General features: G+C 40.0%; 1 protein-coding gene across 1 annotated transcript in view; it reads left to right on the top strand.

Annotated features, from left to right (window-relative positions):
- Positions 1-3,876, top strand: part of SLC36A4 (solute carrier family 36 member 4) — a 95,712-nt gene extending 91,836 nt beyond the window's left edge. The window contains 1 exon segment of the mRNA XM_005495617.4: positions 894-3,876. Coding sequence (XP_005495674.2) covers positions 894-1,201 — 308 coding nt within the window. The 3' untranslated portion in view covers positions 1,202-3,876.
- Positions 3,877-22,556: the final 18,680 nt, after the last annotated feature.

The raw sequence follows: 22,556 nt of genomic DNA, 5'->3' as shown, positions 1-22,556 counted from the left end.
ATACAGGGGTAATATAGAGGATTTTGAAAGCTGTTTTCTAGTCCAGGACTGAAAACATGACACAACTGATATATCTGCGTTAATACTAGGGGACCTTGCCAGCCAAAGCAGTTAAAACCAGAACTGTTTCTGGTCCAACATGATGGATTCTGTTTCTGTAACTGTTGTAGTTTCAGGAGGTGACACTGGCCAAGCTTAAAAGCATTACTGGGCCTTGTGTTCAGACTCCTCTTGGCAGGGCCAAGTTCTCATTTAGTTAACTGGACAACTATTACAGTGACATTTTACAGACTGAAAGCAGTTGTACAAACCAAGCTTGTTCAAGTGTGTAGGTAAAAGTCACTTAAATGACTGTGTGACTGCCAAGCCACACAGGTTTGTTCATTTTGAATAATTTTATGTGATTTTTAGATTATTAATTATGCAAATTAATAGACAGTAATATATTTTTGCCCCCTGTCTCCTGAGCAGCATGCAACAGCCCCTTCTACTCTTCCTCAGCTTTTTTTCCTTCATCCTAAAAATCTATCGACAACCAAAAACTAAAACATTTCCTTGCAATTCCATATCATTCATTTCTCTGTGATTTGCAGGCCAAATCTCTTTACCCTGTAAGTACAAGAATACTTTAACTTGATGCTCTGCCAGCTCATGCAGAAATTCAGAATTGAAGCTGGGTCTCTCAGATGAGTATGAAGATGTGGGTTACTGACAAATATGTGCATTAATCTATAGTTCATACACACTCTATATAGTGCTATATAGGAGCTGGAAAAATACAGAATGATGGAACTTTGTAAAAAGCCTGACCCACTCGATGATGTGTTTTTTGCAGTTTTGTTTCTCATGAGGACATTGAATCTGAAGCCACCATTTCTCCTGTTGTGCTTTAGGTGCTGTAGCAGTTCTGATCCCTCGCCTAGACCTGGTGATTTCTTTCGTCGGAGCTGTCAGCAGCAGCACTCTGGGACTGATTCTGCCACCTCTGATTGAAATCCTCACTTTCTACAAGGAAAACCTAAGTTTATTGACAATATTTAAAGATGTTTTTATAGCTGTGGTTGGATTTGTTGGATTTTTAACAGGGACATACGTGACGGTTGAAGAAATCATTTATCCAGCATCCACAGTTCTTGCTAATGCAACAGGGAGCTTTCCTGCAGATGTAAATGCTACAGACTTGGTGGTTGGGTTAAAGTAATTAACCAGGCACTGTGAACTATTTCATTCCTTAACAAGAAATTCTTGACTCAGGACCTGCTTTCAACTACTGGTACTGTGTAAAGAGGTACAGTTTGTAAGATGTAGGATATACATGTGGAAATGCATTATTTTTTTAGAAAGTAATTATATATCTCTTCTGGACTTTGAATGAAAAGTTACAAGATTTTGTTTTGTTTATCAAAGCAATATTATTTTCATGCAAAAACATTCAACATCACATATGATAAGCAGTTTATTTTTTGTACATTTTGGTAACTGTTACCCTGACCCATTTTTTACACAATTTCTTTATTCTTGATTTCAACTATACAAAAGTATAAAATGCTGTATTTTTATTGCCTATGGCTTGAAGTCTGTAGACTACATATCTATATTTCTATTGGAACATATAATAATTATTTTTTCATTTTTATGTTCTGCCTTAAGTAGTATCTAACATGCTCTTTACGTATTTTTGCTTCTTTTGTCTTTTTTGAAAAAAAATAGTAGGTTCATAAGTTGGTATCTGGGTAGAAATTAGTTTTGTTTAGCAAGCCTGCTGGCTGAGTTCCTATGAACAATCCTGATTTTCAGGGTTCATATTTGACTTTCTGTCTCACACTTCATAGATGACTTTCACTCCAAATGTTGAAGCACTATTTTTGGTCTTGTTTTCTAAAAACCCTATAGTTTGTGCAATAACATAACTATTTATCATACTCCTTCCTGTTATGAAGAAACAATTTTTTCTACAGAATATTTTTAATCATAACATTCCCCCAAGAAATATGTTATGCCAAAACCTCTCCACCGTAGTCATACAAATTAAGATAGAAATATATGTAATATTTTGCCTGCCTTCAGTATATTCCTCAGAAATTTACCATTTGGTAATCTACCATTTGGCATTACAGTGCTAGAGTAATATACTACTAAATATATCTATATTTATATTTTCTCTTAAGAATTCTTCCACTGTCGTCTACCAACTGGTGACTGTAATGTGCACTTTTATCTCCATGTGGATGAGGGCATTTCTGATAGGGATTTGTTACAGCATGTAGTTTAAACTGCATGTATTTGTTCAAGCAATAGTTCTGAGTAATCCTCTAATTTTGATTTTAGCATGGACAAAATTAGATACTTGGCAGGTACTTGGAAGGGATGAGTCTGCCTGTGTGATACCACAGGTTAACCTTTCTTATGGAAGTGCCACAGCAGAGCAAACGCAGGTAGTTAGCAGAGAAGAAAAAGGTAACTTCAGCTTTTCATCTTGAAGGATTTTTAGTCTTTAAGCTGTTTCAAAAGACATTAAATCTCAGTGTTTCCATCTGTTTCATAGTGAATCTGTTACTTACCTTACCCATACACCTATGGAATATATTTCTGTGCAGCATATTTTACTTGACATGAAATACTTCTGCAAGAAACATCTTTAGTAGGACTGAGAGGATTTAAATGCGAGTTACTTTTCCTCTTGGTTTTTCATCCTTCTGCTTGTGTGTTGGGAGAATAAAGGGCTTTGAAGTCCATTCATATCTGTTCTACTTCAGTTGTGTCCTGGTGAGCAGCTCTGAGAAGGTGCTTCTACCAGGGTGCAGAAGGACTGGTCCAGTTCAGAGTTTGGTGGTGATTTTGTTAGGTGCAAGTGAACACTGCCACGCTTCTATCAATGAATATTTGCTGAGCTGGATACCTACAGCCTACAGAGGTGGCCCCGGTACCCAGTGAATGTAACATATCCTTGTGAAACTCAGATAACTTGTTCAGAAGCTTGATGGGTTTGAGGGTTCTGATCTTAGCCATCAGACCTTGGAAAGGCTGGCCCAGAGACAAAGCCATGCACATCTTTTTCCTGCTCTGACTGCAGTGCAGCCTGTCAAGGCACAGGTTTCCAGAGCAGTGAGTGGCCACCGACTGACCAGGTATGAAGTAGTGCTTTTATGCAGTTGGCCAGTGTAGCCAAGTCTAACAATGTTATATCTTTTGAATCTTTAAAATGTTTATTGATATATTTTGCACAATGTCAATTTTCTCCTACAGTGTAGGATTTTTATAATTTTAACACTCATACATTTGCATGGCCTGCTCTTTCAGACAGAAGGAGTCAGGAACCAGAATGTCCTGCTTTGGATAAGATTAAAATGTCATGTGGTAAAAAACTAAGTCTGACTAATGAGAATGTCCTGTAAAGCATTTCCAAAGATTTAAGAGAGAGGAAATTCTGACAGAAACCTCTTCTGAATAAGAGTGTTCATTCAGCTTTTAAAGTGCTGTAATATTAGTTACAAGTTAAGAGGCGGGGAATGAAACTGAGAGATTTCATAGGTATGGTTTACATTAAGGTATATATTTAAGATGGAAATGTACTTTAGCACAAGCTAAATTAAACTGCAAAATGTGTGATTAGCTTATGTTCCTGACAAGGAGCAGAAAGCCTTTGTATTTATATACTGTATATGAACTTATATTTTACAATATAATATTGTTAACAGTTTTAATGTAATTTAATCATTAGCTGCATTACAGGTAACTGGATAATTTTCTTGTCTGTAACTGTTCATCCTCAAATATTGGGCAAATAAGAGGATGGGTTTGCCTGATGTTCTGTAAAACTTTAATCTTCTGTATCAATAAAACTACAAATTACCCTGCAAACTCAGTGTTATCCTGCCTGTTTCCAATACTGGATCACTGGAAGAAATAGCTGTCCTACTGCAGAACTTACCTTTGAAGTTGTGCAAGGAATGGTGACTGACGTGAGACTCACATGCAAGCTCTAGAACTGATTTTTCATTGATAACAAATCTCATTTTAAAGTCACATAGGCAGTAATGAAAAATCCCACCCTCACTCCAAGGGTTTGCATGAGGGCACAGTTAAAGTTAGGCTTCTGCATCTTTTTAGAGGTGCTGTAGGAAGTTAATTTTTAAATGTAAAAAGATATGCAGGTGTTCCCACTGAAATTCCAGTTCCTGTTTAGAAAACCAAAAAGAAAAATCCAGCCATTTTAAAATGGGACAAGCTTATATAGATTTGCTGTGGACTTGGCCTTATCTGTAAGGATGGAGTGCTGTCTCAACATGTTGACAGAGAAGGGAAAGTGTTAACTTGGAAAACTCCTGACTAGAAGTGAGGAATGAGATTAGTTGATGGACAACCTAAGAGATTGCACTCAGTTCATCTCAGGGAGAGTAAAAGGCAAGAGGGACATAATAGAAAAGTGATTATTTTATTAATTATATATTAAAATGTTTCCTGATGAAGGACTAGAGAAGCTGTATACATCACTACCATTCTATAATTGCTGGAATGTATTATGAGCCTTGTGAGGCCTCCCATTCTTCTGCTGCAATTTATTTGGTTCTGTAAAGATTAATCGGTATTTCTGCTGCTGATTTCTCAATTTAATAATTCTGATTTCTCAAGTGACCAAGTGTTCTCTAGCAGAAAACAAGGAATACAGCTTCAACACCAGCTGAAGTTCATTTTTCACATGCTGTCCATGGAAGAAATGACTGCAACATCTTGGTGGGGTTTCAGGAAGAGAGGAGAACCTTCTCCATGATTCTGTGTGTTGTCTACAGATGTTTTGGTCATCCTGGACCTTCTTAACATGACATGAGAAGTCTGAATCTTGCCCACGGTTAGCCGAGTTATCCTCCAGACTCCTACATAGTTCTGATTGGTATAATGCAGATCTGTGAGCTGACAGTATGCCTGGACGTACATACTGATACTGGTCTAAATATTAGTTTGTACTCAATATTAGTATCTCCAAGTTCTAGAATGCTTGGATGAGTAGCATCTGATAGCAGTAATTTTGTTTTACTCTTGGTTTAATTTGTTTTTTCTTAAAATGCTTTTATTAACAATTACGAATTGATCCCAATTTGCAGTTCCATAGATTCACTCCAGGCAGGTAGTAGCTGGGATGTAGAAAGCAGCATCTAAGCAGACATTCAGATTGAGTTGAGCAAAAGTTTCTCTGCATCCAAAAGGAGGTGCTTCTCAAATTACAGAAAAAGAATCTGCAAGGTTATGTGGCAAAGCACTCATCTGCACAGACACAAAGAAGCACAGAGGCTCAACTGTGAGTGGATGAACCCCACTTCAAATAAATTCACCTTGTTTTCTGTTCTTACAGAATAAGGGTTAATTTCAAAGGAGCATGTTTCACAGGTTGCACCAAATTATTAGGAGCTTGTCTTGTAGCATGGCGAAGAAAGGGAAGAGGAGTCACTGGTGTGCCTAAAGACCAATCTCTGTCAATGCAAAGAAATGGGGGAACCAAAATACCTTCATCAGAGAAATGGAGCCCTAACCTGGCTTCTTCTAGGGTTTTCACAGCACAGCAATCAGTCCATGGTCCCGGTGAGAAAATCACCAAAGAGGTTGACTGGGGAGCATCTCTCAGAAAAACTCTATAAACTGAGAGCGTTACTGCTTAGAGGGGCAAGGGAACACCCTGTAGGATCTATGGGAAGTGTATTTTGGGCATGTACAGGACTTTTAATGGAAATTTGGAGTAGCAACCAAAGGTGGGAGAAGTGATGAATCAAAGTGTATTGGGAAAAATGGAATTTTATGATTCTGTGAATGTAGAGATAAAAGAGTCCAGTCAATCCCATGTGAGTGGGGAATGGTCAGTACAGGTGTCGGTCTGTCCATGCCCTGTGCCTGACCAGTGCAGCCTCTCTTGCCTTCTCACTAAACTAGGACTGAATCCAGCTGTGCCTGGGCTCCTCTCTCTGAAAAGGAGTTTGGAAAGCAAGGGGGTCATTCCTGCACCTTGTGACTCAATTGTAGGGCTTCTTTAGTAAACATTTTCTGAAGCTTCTCTCCCACCCATGACAATGTCCCAATACCTGCCCTGGAGGGCAGTTTCCACACCTGAGCCAGTTGGGTTAAGGGAGAACATTTGCATGATAAAAAGCCTTATTCCACCTTGCAGGATCCACTTCTTACTGGCCTCTTCCCTTACCTGGCTCTCACCTGCTTGGGATGTGTAAACACATGGCCATGTGCTTATCAGGAATATGTGCTCAGCCTCACTGTGTGCTGGACATGGAGCTGTGGCAACCTCACTTCCTTCCTGCTACCAGCTTTGGCAGCTCCAACACACCCCCCACCTCGTATTTCCTGGGAAAACTGGTTTCTCTGGGGCTCAGCAGCATCGCCTCTTACTGCTGAGCTTTGGGCTTCCTGTCATCTTGGAGGTAAAAGGTGCATGTGCCCCCCCAGCACTCCTTTTCCTCAGGTAATAGTTTCTTTAGTGGTTTTTAAACAGCTCAGTTTCTTCTTGGAATTTGTGCATGTGGCATTTTGTGAGGTGTTTTTCACAATGTCTCTGGATAATTTATGCTGTACAGTATTTGTCTCTTGACCTGATGGATTTACATGACTTTGAATGAGTGAGCTCAAACTACTGAAGCCGGTGAAGTCCTTTCAGTTTTGCTCTTACATATGCACTCAGAAACAAAGTTTTATTTTGGGAGCATTTCCATTTGTATCTTAGATACTTAGTGACAATTGATTGTTCTATATTTTTGTTTTCAGCAACTTTCCAAAATTTAAATAACCTTTAATGTATCCAGCCCTCTAAATGTTGACATATAAATGCCATTGGAAGTTTCAAAGTTTATTGATTTTTTGGACCATCTTCATATCCAATATAATCTCTTTGTAGAACACAACCTTTTTTTCCTTGGTTTCAGTTGCCAGCCCAGAGACCAAAGTCCTGGGAAACCAAGCCCAGTGCTCTTTTTCATACTTCCCCAAGGTTAATAAAATCATTGTGAGGATTTGTTAGTCTTTCAGCATAATTTGTGCTACAGCATCTCCTCCAAAGCCTAGGATATTGGTACTGTTAATGTATTCATATTGAATAATAAATTTTTGGAGCAATTCTTGCCCACAAGATAGAGAATCCATTTGTTCCTACTGCTGGGTAGGCTCCAGAGGGTGTCAGCCTAAGGCTCAGCAAACTTATTATTACTAAATATGACCCAACTATATACAGGAATAAATCTGTCAATGGGAACTTAATTCTTTTACCTGGTCAGCCTTACAAGCTACCCTTCAAAGAGTACACAGCTTTTACAACACAGGTACTACTTTAATCTCCAAAACTTTGCTGAGAATATTTTCATGGATAGTTGGATCAGATTGATCTCCTTGCTTTCCCCTCACTTGGCAACTCCGCTGTTTCAAGTTTCTGTTTTCAAGTTAGAACCCATGGTGCATATGCTACCTCTGCAGGGTAATTGCATCTCAGTGCTCTCTCTCCTGAGTCTCATCAGTCCATGGACAATTTTGTGTCTTCCCAACCTGATGTTTCGCCTTATCTGTCATGGGGGATTCCTTACTTTTCTATTTTTTAGTGAATTCTCTGCCATTTTAAGTTCTATATTTCTGTTTAAATTGCTGAACTCGTGTCAGCTTGGTTGAAAGGATCTTTTTATATATAAAAATAAATACATTTCATATACATGTTTATTAAAATTACCCATTCTCTTCCTACCTAAGCTATTTTTGTGGAAGTCACTGCTATGCCTTGCATCCAGTGATCTTTCTGCTCAGAATGCAAGGCTAGCTCTGTCCCTGGCTCTCAATTTTAGACAAAGTCATGCTACTCATCATCATGCTGTGAGCTGTTGTTTATGCTCTGCCTTGTTCATTCAAAACACCTGTATATCATAAATGCATATCTGAATTATATTTATTGTGAATCTCAAATTTCTGCTTGTTTTGTTGAACCCAGGTGTCACAGCTGATTTTAAAAGGTGAGAATATGGGAAGTTCAAGGATTCAGTTGACAATGATTCTAATAAGCAAATGTGTCTGTGTCCAGTGGAGTTATTCAAGAAACAAAATGAGGTATATTCAATTCAATTCAGCTCCATGAAAGAAGCCTCTCAGGTCTGCCCTTGATAAAATTTTCTTAAAATAGCCATGTTCTTGTGACTGCAGCACAGACCCTCAGGTAAGCCCCAGAGGTTGTTCATGGCACTGGGGCTGTATCTCAAATAGCTGGAGGTGCTCTCCAGTCCCTCAGTTCAAAGACCTGGCCAGGGTGGGCCTTGGCTCTCTTGTGGAAAACACACAATTTGGGCTGGGGTGGTGGGATGAGAGCAGCACTGGTGTCCGAGCAGAAATGCAGCTGAAAAAGCTGATATGAAGGTCCAGGTTGGAAGCTGGGGCACCCTTCTGGATATAGTCCATGTGCATGGGGACAACCCAGGGAGATGGTAGCTAACAAGACCTGATCCACTGTTGAGAAAACCACCAGCAGCAAGCAGTGGCCTCAGCTCTTTCCTCAGGCCTTTATAGGCTACTTTGGGACTCACCATCAGTCCTGCCTACCTTCCACAGCCTCAGACGACACACTGAAGGTGTGCTTTGTTCACAAAACTCTGCACCAGTCAAGCTTTGTTCTTCCAGATATTTCCTTCCCCCTCTATTCATCAGACAGTTTCTGTTTCCATCAGATTCAGCCAGCTCAGCTGATCATCTCTCCTCTCTGCAATCACATTTCTGCCGTGTTACATTTTATTTCAGTAACACGCCTTGCCTGGCACTGTCACATGCAGTGCCAGTTGTTATCACAGTTTCTGTGGTTTTGTCCTGTAAATGTTGGCATCTTCTTCTGGAGGCAAAGCTAGAGTTCATAAGAAACTTGTCAAACATTTTATAAGAGAACTTTTTCCTTTGTTAAATCATAAGTGCTACATTTCTTAATTAAAATGGAGTAGAGTGACCCTTCTCAATGTCCTAAATTATAGTGCTCTCTTTTTATATAGAACAGGGCTATGGATCTTGTGACTGCCAGAGGCCAAGCTGGCATCACAATTCTCCTACAACAGTCATGTTGTTCAATTCAATGACAAATGATCCCTTACAGACACTGCAATGCCAGCAAAATTTGCTGCAACAACGTTATTTTCCCAGTGTAGTTTGTTTCTTTTGGGGCTTAGGGGAAGAAATGTGCAGTTTGTCCTGCAGTGAGGTCAGCTACCCTGTGGCAGCAAACAAGTCTCTGACTTGCCTGGAGACTTTAACTCTAAACTTGTAACTTCTGGCTTTGCAGTGGTTGTTGACTGCCATTTTTCAGCCCTTACTCTCACATCTCTGTATTGGTGAGAGAAATTGGGGGGCTTAATATTTTTTTTTTTGTTGGGACTGTGTGGTTTATCTCTCTTTTTCCATGTTATGTTAGAGTTAGCTGAAGTGATATGGCAAGAGCAGTAGTGATGTTCAACAAAAAAAAGTATGAATCAAAAGAGAGAAATGCATAAAACATCACAGTATTCTGAAATCAAACAGAAAATAAAGTTCTTACTAGCACTGAAGACAGGGTGCTGGGCTTGACAAGCAAACATAGCAAATAAGTCTGTTTCCCTCAAGAATGTATCTGCCATAAAGTCTGCAGTGTTCTCACTTTCAGACAGCCCTAGCTCACTGTGAATTGTCTCGGAAGCATCTCTGTAAAATAATCTCCAGGGTGCTGGGCTTTGAGGAAACCAGTCAGATTTGTATCAGCATCAGCAAGGGTTTAGCTCACCATAGTAATTAAGCAGGTGAGAATAACTGATACCTGTTTTCCTGTTTTCTTTCTTCTTTCCCTTCTTCTTTGCTGCTGAAGGCTGACACTTCAAGAGCAATAATACAATGCATTCCTATCAAAATATCAGAACTGTAGGGCAGTTACCCAGAACTGTCTGCAAGACAAGTTATTTTTTTTGCAATATCTCAAGTCAGGCATGCAGGTGAGATCCCCATGTCTGATAGCTACTTTAGAGAATCTTCGTTTATATAATTCATACTTAGGAAGGGACCATCTATCAGGGAGTTATGGCAGATGTTCAGTGCTCTGCACAGAACACAGATATGGATATGGATGGCTCACTTTGGGCAATGTTTGCTGAAAGTTACAGGTATTTATTTCTGCCATTACAGGTATTTATTAGATGTTGCCTTACCCATGCAACACACGTACTCCCCTATAGAATAGTATATAAGAAGTTATGAGGGTATTGTCATCTCATGTTCAATTACCTCCATCAAAGTTTGGCACAAAACAGGATTTTCTTTTTGATTGATCTATGTCATGAGCAAATGCCATTTCTCTGCATTATGAAGCACCTCTCCCTAGCATTTATTTTTATCTTCCTCTTTAGTTGTTTGGGGGTTTTGTTTGTTTATTTTGGTTTGGTTTTTCTTTTGGTTGTTGTTATGGTTTGTTTGTTTATTTTGTTTGGCTCTTTTATTAGAAAATTACAACATCATAGAAACTTTTGTTAAGACTCTCCTAATTTTTTCCTAAACTCTGTTACTAATATGGGGTCACTCTGCCATTAGGAGTCTGGAGAATTTATAAAAGAACAGTGTGCATCTCAAACCTCTCTGTCTCTTTTTCTACATCATTCACAAGTGTATTTTCACTCTTCCTTTGCTGAATTAATGAATAATTCCTACTCTCTGCAGCCACGTGAGGAGCTGGGATTAACTGATTTGAGATTTCTAAGAATGCTTCAACTTGTGCAGCAAAACCAGTGCCATGCAACAAAAAGGGCTCCATGCACAGCCCTCAGCTCTGTTGGGCAAACACCTACAGCTCTTGTCCTGTCATTTCCTCTTTCTTCCTTGCGAAAATAGCATGACAGGCACACATACATGCATTAGGAAATGAATCCTGCTGCCAGAGATCTCGAGGAGCCGTCGCCTCATGCTTGCTTATCTCAAACATCCCATTCCAGTGGCTCTGTTGTTTTTTATAACCCAGCTATGAGTCTCAGAATTTTCATTCTTGTTTTATTGCACTGAATGGAGATAATAGAAGGCATCTATTTGTTTCTGGCTATGGGTAGATGAATAAGTAGGTACCATCTTTATATGACACAGGCTTCAAACCATTTTAATTTAAAGAATTTCTCCTTTCACGCATTGCAGGACACTCCAGACCCTGATGTACTGGCCAAATGCTGAAACACTTTAAAATGTAGACTTTGTAATGTCTTATTTCTTGGTCTTTCTGTTCTAGAGAGACATGGGGATAAGACTCTGAAACTGAAAGGTGAGATCTAATGATAGAAAAGACTAAATTTCACAGTCAGTTGTAGTGTCTATTCAACACACAAAGGAACAAATTATGACTTCTATCTGACTTTCTAAATATTTTCTCCCTCCTTTCTCATAAATATTTATGGTCTTCCTGGCTATTAATTTTGAGGAAGGTAAATTTATTACCTTGGGGTGAGTTTAATTTTCATTTATTTTGCAGTTATCTGTGAGTAATACCTGTGTAAATGCCCTCACCAGGTTCTCAAAGGCTGGCTTTCCATGAGGTTGCTCCTGGCAAGCCACAAACACCTTTACACTTTTCCCTACATCATCAAGTACCTCCAACAAGACCTTCACAGCTCTGCTCCCGAGATGCTGGACCCACAGCCTCTCTGGGCAGCCTGTGCCACCAGTGCCTCACCACCCTCATAGTGAACAGGGCCCTGTTTCTGGTTAAAGCCATCCCCCCTTGTTCTATCACTAGACCCTGCTAAAAAAGGTTTGTCCCCAGCCTATGGGTCCCCTTTAGGTACTGGAAGGTGCTATGAGGTCTCCCTGGAGCCTTCTCTTCTCCAGGCTTGGGAGTTGTTACCCAGTCCAATACTTCTTTCTGCCAGCAGATCCTGATTAAGGGTGGTTAATTGTTCATTGGAAATGTATTTATCTTTTGAGCTGAACTTTCTTTACTCCTTCTCATCTTGTGAATCTCCTGCAGCTTCACTGAACACTGCAGTTATTATGTGCCTTTTAAAATGGTGTTTTAATTACACCCTGATAAAGGTAAATGAGTTCCAACTTTCCTGTAATAACTGCATTGCCTAATGCCCACAATTCTGAGAATTTAATTTTTTTTTTCCTATTCAATTGATTTTTATTGGAGCTATAATATATAGAGAGACAAATATCTACAAGAAACCATGCCATTTGGGATAATGGCATGCTGCTGAAAAGCCTCACAGGCAAAAGAAGAAGAAACTAGCAGAATATATTTTGCAAAATGCTGTATAAATACACAAAAAAAATACTTCTACATTGCTGGTTTCACTTCATACTTCACAGTGCTTAAGTGGCATTTGGAAAAAAAAATATGAAAACATGTATAGCCCAGGAGTATAAGTCTGGGACTTAGGCCTTTTTCAGCTTCCTCTCCTCTTCCAGCTGTTGGAACAGAAATGGATATGTGTTAATAAAACATGGACTGATTCTAGTTAGGCTAAGCAAAAGATTTTATATTCCCTCTCAATTTGGCTAGAAACTGAAACAAAACAAGGAACAGCTGTGAAAGTGCAAAGTCAATATTTACATATATTCATAGATTTTACAAATGAAAAAGAGCATCAGGAGATCACCAAACCTGAGTCAAATGCAGACAGTTACTTTGCATCCAGAATCTCAGCCCTGACACAAAAAGTCATCAGGTCATTATGCAACATCAGGAGGCTGAAAATCCAACATTTTCTCTGTTGTTTTGCTCAGGACTTTAGTCTCTCTCACTGCTAGAATTTTGTCTGTAGTTTCCAATTTAGATTTCCTTTTTGCTTCTAGACATCTTGTTAAATTTTTTTTTGTTTTATTCCCCACCAGATTAGAGCCCCATTCAAGACATAGGACATTGTGCTTTCTCCCACAAAAGTTTTCCAGCATTTGAATGACATAATTGATTATCTTTGAAAACTAATTCAAATCAATTCTCTCACTGAAATATAATCTTTTGTCATCGTTTTCTAGTCTTTCCTGACAGTTCTCCAGTGTGTGCTCACTGCCCAAGATAACCCGTATTTTACTGTTGATAAAACCCCTTGATGCATAAATATTGGATTTCTTTTCCCCAGGAATATGAATTTTCATTATTTTGATGAAATAATTTCCTCAACACCAGCCAGCTCTTAATAATGTTCTGTCTCTGGTACTATTTTTCTCTCCACTCTTTTTTACCTCATCAGCTCTAGAAATCTTATGCAGTGATTTTATATTTACTCCTAGTTCATTGATGAAAATGTTAAACAGTGTCAGGTCTTGCATTTATCTCATTGGTCTCAGCTCCAACAGCTAAAATATTTTCAAGCTGACAAGGCAGTGAGCTCTGAAGGTCCAGGCCAGGAGATTTTTGGGGTGCACGTGAAGATGCTGGTGGGAGACAGCCTGGGGCGATGTTACCTGGCAAAGCTGCTACCAGAAAAGTATCTTTGTAACAGTACTTATTAGTGTTTCAAAGCTTATTTAGGGACTTCACCTTCTCAGCACCTCGTCTACTCTGATTGCTGCATCAGTTGCTGCTTTTAAGTTGCTCCTCACCTCTTAAAAACTGCATTTTGTTTCCAGTCTCATAGACATGGATCTAGTCTACAATTTTTGTGCCTTTTTATGGCATTTCTCTATTACAGAGGGAATCCTTTTCTGCCACTCCTCAAGGAGCTGTGAAACAATCATACCTGAATTATCACTTCATTTTCTGTTTGGTAGAAAAACATGTCAAGTTTCTGTTTTCTCCCTGCAAAGCAGATTGCATATGGATCTCACTGTTTTCTCCTTGGTAATATTTTGTTCGGGGAAATTTGAGATTTTTAGCCTGATATGCCAAGGCAGTGAATTATGTAGTTGCACATTAGGATTTTTGCCTGTCATATCACCTTTTAATGACTTTGACACATTCAGGGCTATTCACCAGTCTGGCAGAGGGCATAGATATCACCTTGAAAATGTTGTCAAAGATACTCTTTAAAGTTTCCTCAAAACTGTGACTTGGGGAAATGAATTCAAATGAACCCTGTGGAGCTGTCAGCTCCTCTGATTATCACCCTTACTCATGGAGCTGCTGCTCCAGCAGCAGCGCTCCCAACCCTTGCAAGCAACCACAGCTTGCTCCAGCTTTTAGCCCTTCAGTTTCTGGGAGATGGATGGGGAGTTTTGCTACAGGAGGAAAGGAAACAAGAGGCTGTAAGCGTCATTAAGCAGAGATCTGTGTGATTCATTAGATTTATTCTTCATGGAAGAACATATTTACACAGGGGACACGCTGTATTTTATTTGATTTGAGTTTGGAAGACTTCTTTGTAGTTTTGAAGTCTAAGAGCCATTCACAATTGAGGAGGGGGATTCAGAAGACCTGTGATGGCTGGTCGAAATGGAAGAAAAAGCACCAGATATGATATCAACTTCTGATCCCATTGAGTATAAACTAACAATCACAGCTGTTACTGGGTAAATTTTGCCCTTCTACATGACCTACATGGCACCAAAGTGTATTTCATGTTTTGGGTCAGCTTTGTATTGCAGAAACCTGATCTTGCTCATGTTCCTCATTTCTGTGATTTCCCCTGGGACAACAACTCATCCTGAATCTGTGAAGGACAAAGTACAGAAGGATAAAAAATGCTATTTTATGTGTTAGTACAAGTAATATAACCACAGCTGAGGTGTAGAACCTTTCAATAATGTAAGGTGAAGGAAGAAAGAACTAGTTCATGGCTATGGAGCTGTTTACCTGTATTTGCTTCATTATTTGCTGTTTTCCTTATTTGCTCACAGTATCTGAGATCTTAGGTTACAGTGACACATTTTTCCTCATAATATGCCTGCAAGATAGAGAAATTATCTCTTGCATTTCACGGACAGTGGGAATGGAGAAATGTTAGTGGTTTTAAATTTGCTAATACTTCTGGGTGTCTAACAAACAAAGGTGTCTGTGCGATTTCAAATGAGATCCAAGAAATCTCAAAATGAGCAGGCAGCTCCAAACCAAGAAAAAGTCTATATGATCTTTTTGAAAATTTTAGTTAAGGTCAGTATCCAGAACTCCTTGCCTCTAAAGAAAAGAAACAAACTCTGATAAAAAGCCTAGTATGAAGCTGGCATAATGTTATTTACTTTTATGGAGTTTTTCCATCTTAGCAGAGAGATAGATAACCAGCCTACTGGTGAAAAGGATTTGGTCTTCAGAAGCATGAGGAAAAGAAATTACTATGTCTATATAGAATAAATCTTGCCAGATTTTTCATAGAATAGCTAAGACAGTCACTGAAAGCAAAGCAGTTGATCTAGTTTATTATGCTTTTGGATTAGAACACATCATTTCCTTAGGCAGTGAGCAGGAACTGCAGTGGTTGGAAAACTCACGCTCAGAAAGAATTCAGATGAGCCTGAATACAAGCTCTCTGGGGACTGAAAATGAAATTAGGAACTTATAAGGTTAGCACTAAGGGTAATATTTTTGGCAGAGTGAGGTGGCAAACCAGGGATCTTTGTAATTACTGTTGTCAAGTAGCTCCTTCAGTAATGATGCAGAAGAAAAAGAAGATTCTGTGTTAATTCAATTGAATGCCCTACTCTGAGAGGAGTCAGGCAAAGACAGAGATGTTGGGGGTGGGAGTAGAGCAGAAGGAAAACTAGGGACAAATTGTGGAGGAGGAGGAAAGGGAGAAAAAGTAACCCTGGAAATAAAGACTACTCAGTGTTAAAGATCCAGTGTGAGGGGGTTTGGGTCCCTCACATCCAAGTCTATCTGTTAAAGTATAAACAAGCATAAAAAATTGACCTAGAGAGATGAAAAGAGCAATATTTGGCTTAAATTTGCTAGCTACAGAGGTCATCTGCCAGTCTGGAGAAGCTCTTGGTTATCCTTGAGGCATAAAGTAGCAAGTTTTGGTGTTTTGGGAAAATCCATTGGGAAAATAAGGATTTAGGAGTACTGGATTAAATTATCTGGAATTTACAGGTGTGAAGTATCCAGTAAAAATGCAGGTATTAACAGTAGGTATCTCAAAAAGACAACTCTAGTGAAGATGTGTAATGGTACAGTGTAAAACTTTAAAAATGGTGTTCATAATCCACCGATAATTTTATAGTAGGAACATTTTAAAAAATTTGAGTCTCAAATCAGATTATAACAGAAGTATCTAGTAAATTGTGAATCTTTCCCATTTACTCTCAATATTTTTGAGGGATTTTTTAAATAGATCTTAATAAAATTGATGTTTACATAAGGAAATTTTAAATATTTTAAATGTGATCTCTTTTCTGCATGAATTCTGACCTGTCATCTCTGAATGTGTCAGTGATCTGTGACCTGAATACAGTAAAAAAGAACCAGAGTGCCATGACGTGTGCCAGTGACTGCAAGGTCCTGAGAAGGAATACCAAGAGGAAATATCCACTCCCAAAACTGCCGAGAGCCCTCTGGAGGGATAAAGGAGTGTGAGGAGTCCTGCCTGTGGGGAGGGAGGAGCAGCACAGACAGTGTGTGATGAACTGACTGCAGCCACCATTCCCCATCCCCTTGCGCCACTGTGGGAGATGAGGCAGAGAAATCACCACTGAAGCAGAGCCCAGGAAGGGAGGAACATGTGTTTGCAGTTTTGTTCTTATTTCTCACTATCCCACTCTGATTTGATTTGCAATAAATTAAACTATTTTCCCCAAGGCAAGCCTGTTTTGCCCACAATGGTGACTGGTGAGTGATCTCTCCTTGTCCTTATCTCAACCCACGAGCCTTTTGTTATATTTTCTCTCCCCTGGCCAGCTGAGGGGAGTGATAGAGCAGCTTTGGTGGCACCTGGCATGCAGTCAGGGCAAGGCTCTGGTGTACATGCACAAGCTCCCCAGTCTGTCCTCTAACATTTTGCAAAAGAACAGAGTTCTCCTAAAACACCACAAAGGCTGTTATAAGCATTCCCTCTTTCTTTTTCCTAATTTCTTTTTTATTTCTTCCTTTTTCCCCCCCTCTTGTTTTTCTAAACCCCTAAAATTTGAAGTTTGTCACTGTCAGAATTTTCTCTCATAGCTTCAAGGCATCATCAGGTTCTTCAAGAAAAGGGCAATTGTTTAGAAAAAGAGCTCCTAATTTGCTTGTTTTGTGTGGACCTGATTCTTACACCACTTTCTGATGCAGGTGGGAAACTGGTTACACTGCCTTTATGGAGTGATGTGCCCCTTGAAGTCTTTCAAAAACATCACAGATTTGGATCCTCCCATCCTACTGGGTATAAATGCAGCTCTTTAATAAATGTAGCTATAGATAGGTCTTGGGATAATAGCTAGTTATTCAAAACAAAACAAAGCAAAACAAATAAAAACAAACAAACAAAAATTTAAAAAGTAATAGTAAAACCCTGTCTTGCCACTGAAAAAGCTACATTAGATCCATAAAGCACCTTCCATGACCATTTCTGAGTTTGGATTACTCTAAATGCAGTTCCAATGATTTCACATCAAAACTGCCCTTTTGCAGTGGTGTGCAAATGTTTTGTGAATTTCCTAGTCTTTTCTGACATCCTTTCTTGAAGAATTACTTTCAGTGGAATGCATTCTTGTTCAGATATTGTGGAGATGTAATTTCTCATTAGCTAAGAAAAAGTAATTCTTTATTACCTGGGGGCTTGTGGCCAAGTAATATTGTTTCTTTTAACTAAAATAATTAATCATTTCCTGTCCCTCCTCTTTAGATCTCTTCTAGCTGGAGTCTTTTGGTCTCAAGTGTGATATTCACTGCAGCAGGGAGAAACAAGAAGCTGGTCAGACCCACTCCTTCCAGTACTGCCTACACCTTTCTCCTCACTGAAACCTTCTTGTCATTGCAAAGGTATTTGTGCATAAAATATCTTCAGTGTTATCCTGCATGAAATCCTGCATACTTGGTATTGACACCTCAGCAAATCTCTCCAGACCTGTCAGAAGGCGTGGAGAAGTACAATGAGGTGTGTGGTGCTTTCAAGGGGCACTCAGTGGCAGAATCTGAGGAGTCACAATCTTGAGCCTAAATTGAGAACAACTTCCTCGCAGTCAGCATGTGTTCCTGGCAGAGCAAAGATTCCATCTGTGTCCCAAAGCACAGCCTGGGATGTGGCACTTTGAGACAACCCTAGAGGCAGTGGGAGAAGGGTAAGAGCAGAGAAAAACTCAAAAGAAATAGATGACTTGGCAGCAGGTGAGGGAGTTGGGGTGAGCTGGTCATACTGACCTCTGTAGTGTAAGTGAAGGGAATGAAGGGCATATGTTATCAGCTGGACAGTGCAAAGGGTTTGTGAGTAATATTTTCCCGCAATAAACTCCTCCCAATATTTGTGCAGAGGATTTGGATGTCCTTTGGATTGCTGCAATGAAATGATGACGTGATCTGCTGTGGAATTACTCTCTGAGCAGGAGGGAATTCAGGAGAGGAAACAAGACACGTGAACGTAGCTCTGGCCTTGTGATGGAGGCACCCAGGCTGGGGCTTCCCTCAGCACTGCTCTGGGAGATCCAGCCTGGGGCCAAGGGAAATGGGCCTCGGGTGCCCTGCCTGTTTTACATACCTGAATTGCAACATAAGCATGGGTTATGTGCCCCAAAGCTGCTTAACACTGAGAAAACAGGACAATTGGGGATTTTTTTCCCCTGAGATATGCCACATGACTGTTTTGTGCCCCACAAATGGAAGAGAAATAATGAAAGATGTCATGGGATGATTATAAATTTTGCAATGTGCCACCTCATTTTGTATATGGACTCAGACTGGCTGCTAGAAAAGGCTTCAGTGAGGAATGGTGGAGGAATTAATATGAAGGAGCCCTGAGAGCCCAGATCATTGCCCTCTCTGCTGGGAACGGCTCTTTGGATGCCAGGAAGTGGCAGAGATATTGGCAGCACAAAGGGGAAACAAACTGCACATGAAAACTACAGTGTGCCTCTAAGTCATGTCACTTTTTGTGTCTGGGTTAAGCCCTTTATTTTGGCTTCTGTGGCACAATATTAAATGTATTTTTTGTCTGACTTTGACATGAGAATCTTCTTTGTTTTCCAATCTCTGCTTATGGAATAAAAGGTCTCCCTTGGCAGAGGAAATGGAAGATGTCATCCTGAAAAAAAGCAGTCAGAGTGGCACATGCAGTGTTTCTTGTTATAAACTTGCATAAAAATCCAATGTGACAATTGTGTAATATGCAGATTATAGTGATTAGTTAGTTCTAATTTGACATAGCTTGTTATCCCTGAAGTAGAGATTGCTCCAGAGCATTCCTTAGTCCTGTTTCAAAGAGTAATCTCGATAATATGATGGAGGTCATTGGAAAAAAAGAAGAAACATACCTAAAATTAACTGCAATTTTAACAGATAAACCATGTTTTCACTAAATGTTTGTCACCCTGTTATGAAGAAAACCTGCAGTCTTTTTGTGTTCACTTATTTTCAGCCTTAGTCAATTGTGCTGAGCCCTGCTAATAGCAACAGTTTGGCTCCAGTTGTGCAACTGTGCACTAATTGCCTGCAAATCAGAATTAGATGTGAAGATGCCAATGAGTTTCCTTCTAGAAAAAAAAAAGTAATGAGAGTCATTCTCTTTCCCCCAAAATTACTGTCATTCAATTTGACTGAAATATTCCCTCCTCCACCATGCATTATGCCCAACCAAGCAGGAGTTAATAGCATTCCACTGATATAGCAAATTACTTTTTACTGGGGATGACACAGCATGCTTAAAAAATTTTGCCCCCACTTTCATTTTTTCCTATTCTTCCAACATGATTCACCCTCCTACACCTTTCCTTCCATTGCCTCATGAGTAATTTCTCTTTATCTGCATCAAGCAAATGTAATGCTGTATAAAAGCTGGAAACAGCTGCTTTTGTACTGTAGTTACTATTAATAAGTCTCTGGTGTTAAAAGTTCTCTGATCAACACATCCTGATTTTTCCCTTGTGAAATGTAACATTCAATTTGTAAAAAAATAGAAAAATATACAGATCAGACATTAATATTTGAGCAGGATCTCAGATATGTGATTTCCTTTAGTCCATCATTAGTAAAAGTAGATTGCAAGTGCCCACCCTTTTCAAGGAAAACATCATTCCTGCTCTTAAGTGACATTGCCCATGTAGTAGAAGCAGTGTGAGAAAACCTACCAGCTGACACAGCAGGGATATTGTCAGCTTTCTCCACAGTTCAGGACATGAAAGGGATGTTCCATGGAACAAGGAGATGCAGAAGACTGGGATGATCATAAGGAAAAGACATTTGAGGTGTGTTCAATGAAGGCTGGCAATGTGGTAGCTGTGGCCAAGGAAAGGGAAGCCGCTCATGGCCATTTTCATTTCATACAATGGCAGACATAGAACAATAAATCAGTGATCTCCCTTTGTCGCCAATGTTGTCAAAGCAAATCATGAAACCCATGGGTGAGACCATCTGTGGAGGTGACTCTCTCTTCAGGGTGGACAACTGTGGGAATATGCACAAAGTTAGACAAAAGGAATTGCACTTTGCACTGTACTAAAGTGAGAAACATCTGTGGGAATTTCTAGACCACAGATGACAGAGAATAGTTTATGTAAATGCTCTACCTTTGCTCGACTAACTGGATGAATTTGTGTGCTTCAGCAGTTCTGAGGAGAGCACTATCCCCCCCCTTTTAAACAATGCTGATGGGAGACAGGGAAGTATATGCAGCTCACATTGCAAAGCTTTTTATGCAATAGCCAAATGCTTTGAGTGATACAGATGTACATGCCTTGGACTGAAGGCCTTCATGATGAATTGGAAAGGAACATTTCATTAATCTCTATAAAAATGAATAATTAAGTGCATTTAAATTTGTGATTCCAAGACCTTTTTAACTGAGATAACAATGTGGAAGGGCAGTCAAATCAGAAGAGCAAGTCAACAGTTGCCATTCCCTGTTATTGCCATACCCTTTACTAAGCTATTCCTGCATACCCTCCAGAAGTCTTCCACCACTTTTTTATTTGGCAAGCAAGGGAGGTAAACAGATGCTGCATGTTTTAGGCTGTTTTCACTGACTCAAAGATGACTATCTCCAAAAACAGCTCAATGTTTCCTCTCTGGAACAGAGGACTAGTCCAGTGGGAGGCAGCAGTCTGAGAAAAGTCAGCAATGGCTTAGTGGAACCACACCAGTCACACCAGCACCCAGGAACACACATTGCAGGCATGGGAGAGAAGAGTAGCTCCAGCACACTTCAAATTCAGGTCCTTTGCAGCGCCTGGAAAATGGTTCTGATGCTCCTAGAAAAGCCTTGCAAGCAATTATGAAGTTGCAGAAGATTTCTACCTTGTTATTGAACATAAAAACAACAGGAAGATTGTAAATGTCATAAGATTGGGTTATTAGGAGGGATTAAACTTCTTCATGAGCCTTAGATTTTTTTCTGATTCAGACTCAGCTGGCTTATTGAAGCAACTGCAGAAAGATCAAAGGCACCAAGTAACTCTGAACATGTGGAAGGGCCGTCTGCTGCTGGAAGTTCCAGATACTCCTTCCAAAGTACAGCAGCAGGGACTGCAAGCAGAAACCCTTTTATTTATTGCTCTGGAAAGTTTTCGGAAGAAGCCAGGTTGTGGCTGCCAGACTGAATAAGAGATGTATGAAATCACTGCTGTGCCACAATGCTACTTCTGCTACATATAAAATCACAGAATTGTTAGGGTTGGAAGGGACCTTAAAGATCATCTAGTTACAACCCCCTGCCATGGACAGGGACACCTTCCACAGGTTGCTCCAAACCCTGTCTATCCTGGCCTTGAACAATTCCAGAGATGGAGCATTCACAGCTTCTCTGGGTAGCCTGTTCCTACACCTCACTGCCCTCCTGGTAAAGAATTTCTTCCTCACATCTAATCTAATCTAACCCTTCCCTCTTTCAGCTAAAAGCCATTTGCCCTTGTACCATCACTCATACCCTTATAAAAAGTCCCTCCCCAGCTTTGCTGTAGGACCCTTTAGGTGCTGGCTGGAAGGCTCCTAGAATGCCTCCCCAGAGCTTTCTCATCTCCAGGCTGAACAGCTCCAGCTGTCTCCGCCTGTCTTCACATTAGTGCAAAGAAAAGAGCCAGAGAGCTGGTTAGAGAGAGCTGAGCTGGCACTGAGTGAGCTCCTGTATCTTCATGGAAAAACCCAGTGTGTGCATTTCTCCCAGAAGCAGAAGAGTTCTGCTGAGTTCACACACCTTCCTGAAATTTGCTTAGGGGTCTTGTGCAGTTGTAGGATGTGGAGAGCTCCCCAGCATCCTAATGTCCCAGTCCGTAGCTTTAATTAGCCAGGAGCAATCTTTTCCTGCATTCGATACTGCACACAGAAACCTAAGCACTGCTTTTAACCCCACTGGAGATGAAACATATTTACAAATTTTATGGTCTTGCAGCTGGTTTGCAAGCACAGATAAGAGGTAAGCAGCAATTAACATGCCAGATGGACTTGTATTGGTTGCATTTAGGGCTGATATGCATGGCTCTGAAGATTGAAAAGCTATTTTTGAGGCTGCTTCTTCAGTTGAATTCCTGTTCCTTAGGCAGGATAGAGACTA

Source organism: Zonotrichia albicollis, chromosome 2 (assembly GCF_047830755.1).
Source record: "Zonotrichia albicollis isolate bZonAlb1 chromosome 2, bZonAlb1.hap1, whole genome shotgun sequence".
Classification (NCBI taxonomy): Eukaryota; Metazoa; Chordata; class Aves; order Passeriformes; family Passerellidae; genus Zonotrichia; species Zonotrichia albicollis.
The sequence above is the reverse complement of the archived record's forward strand: the minus strand, read 5'-3'. Positions and strand labels throughout refer to the sequence as shown.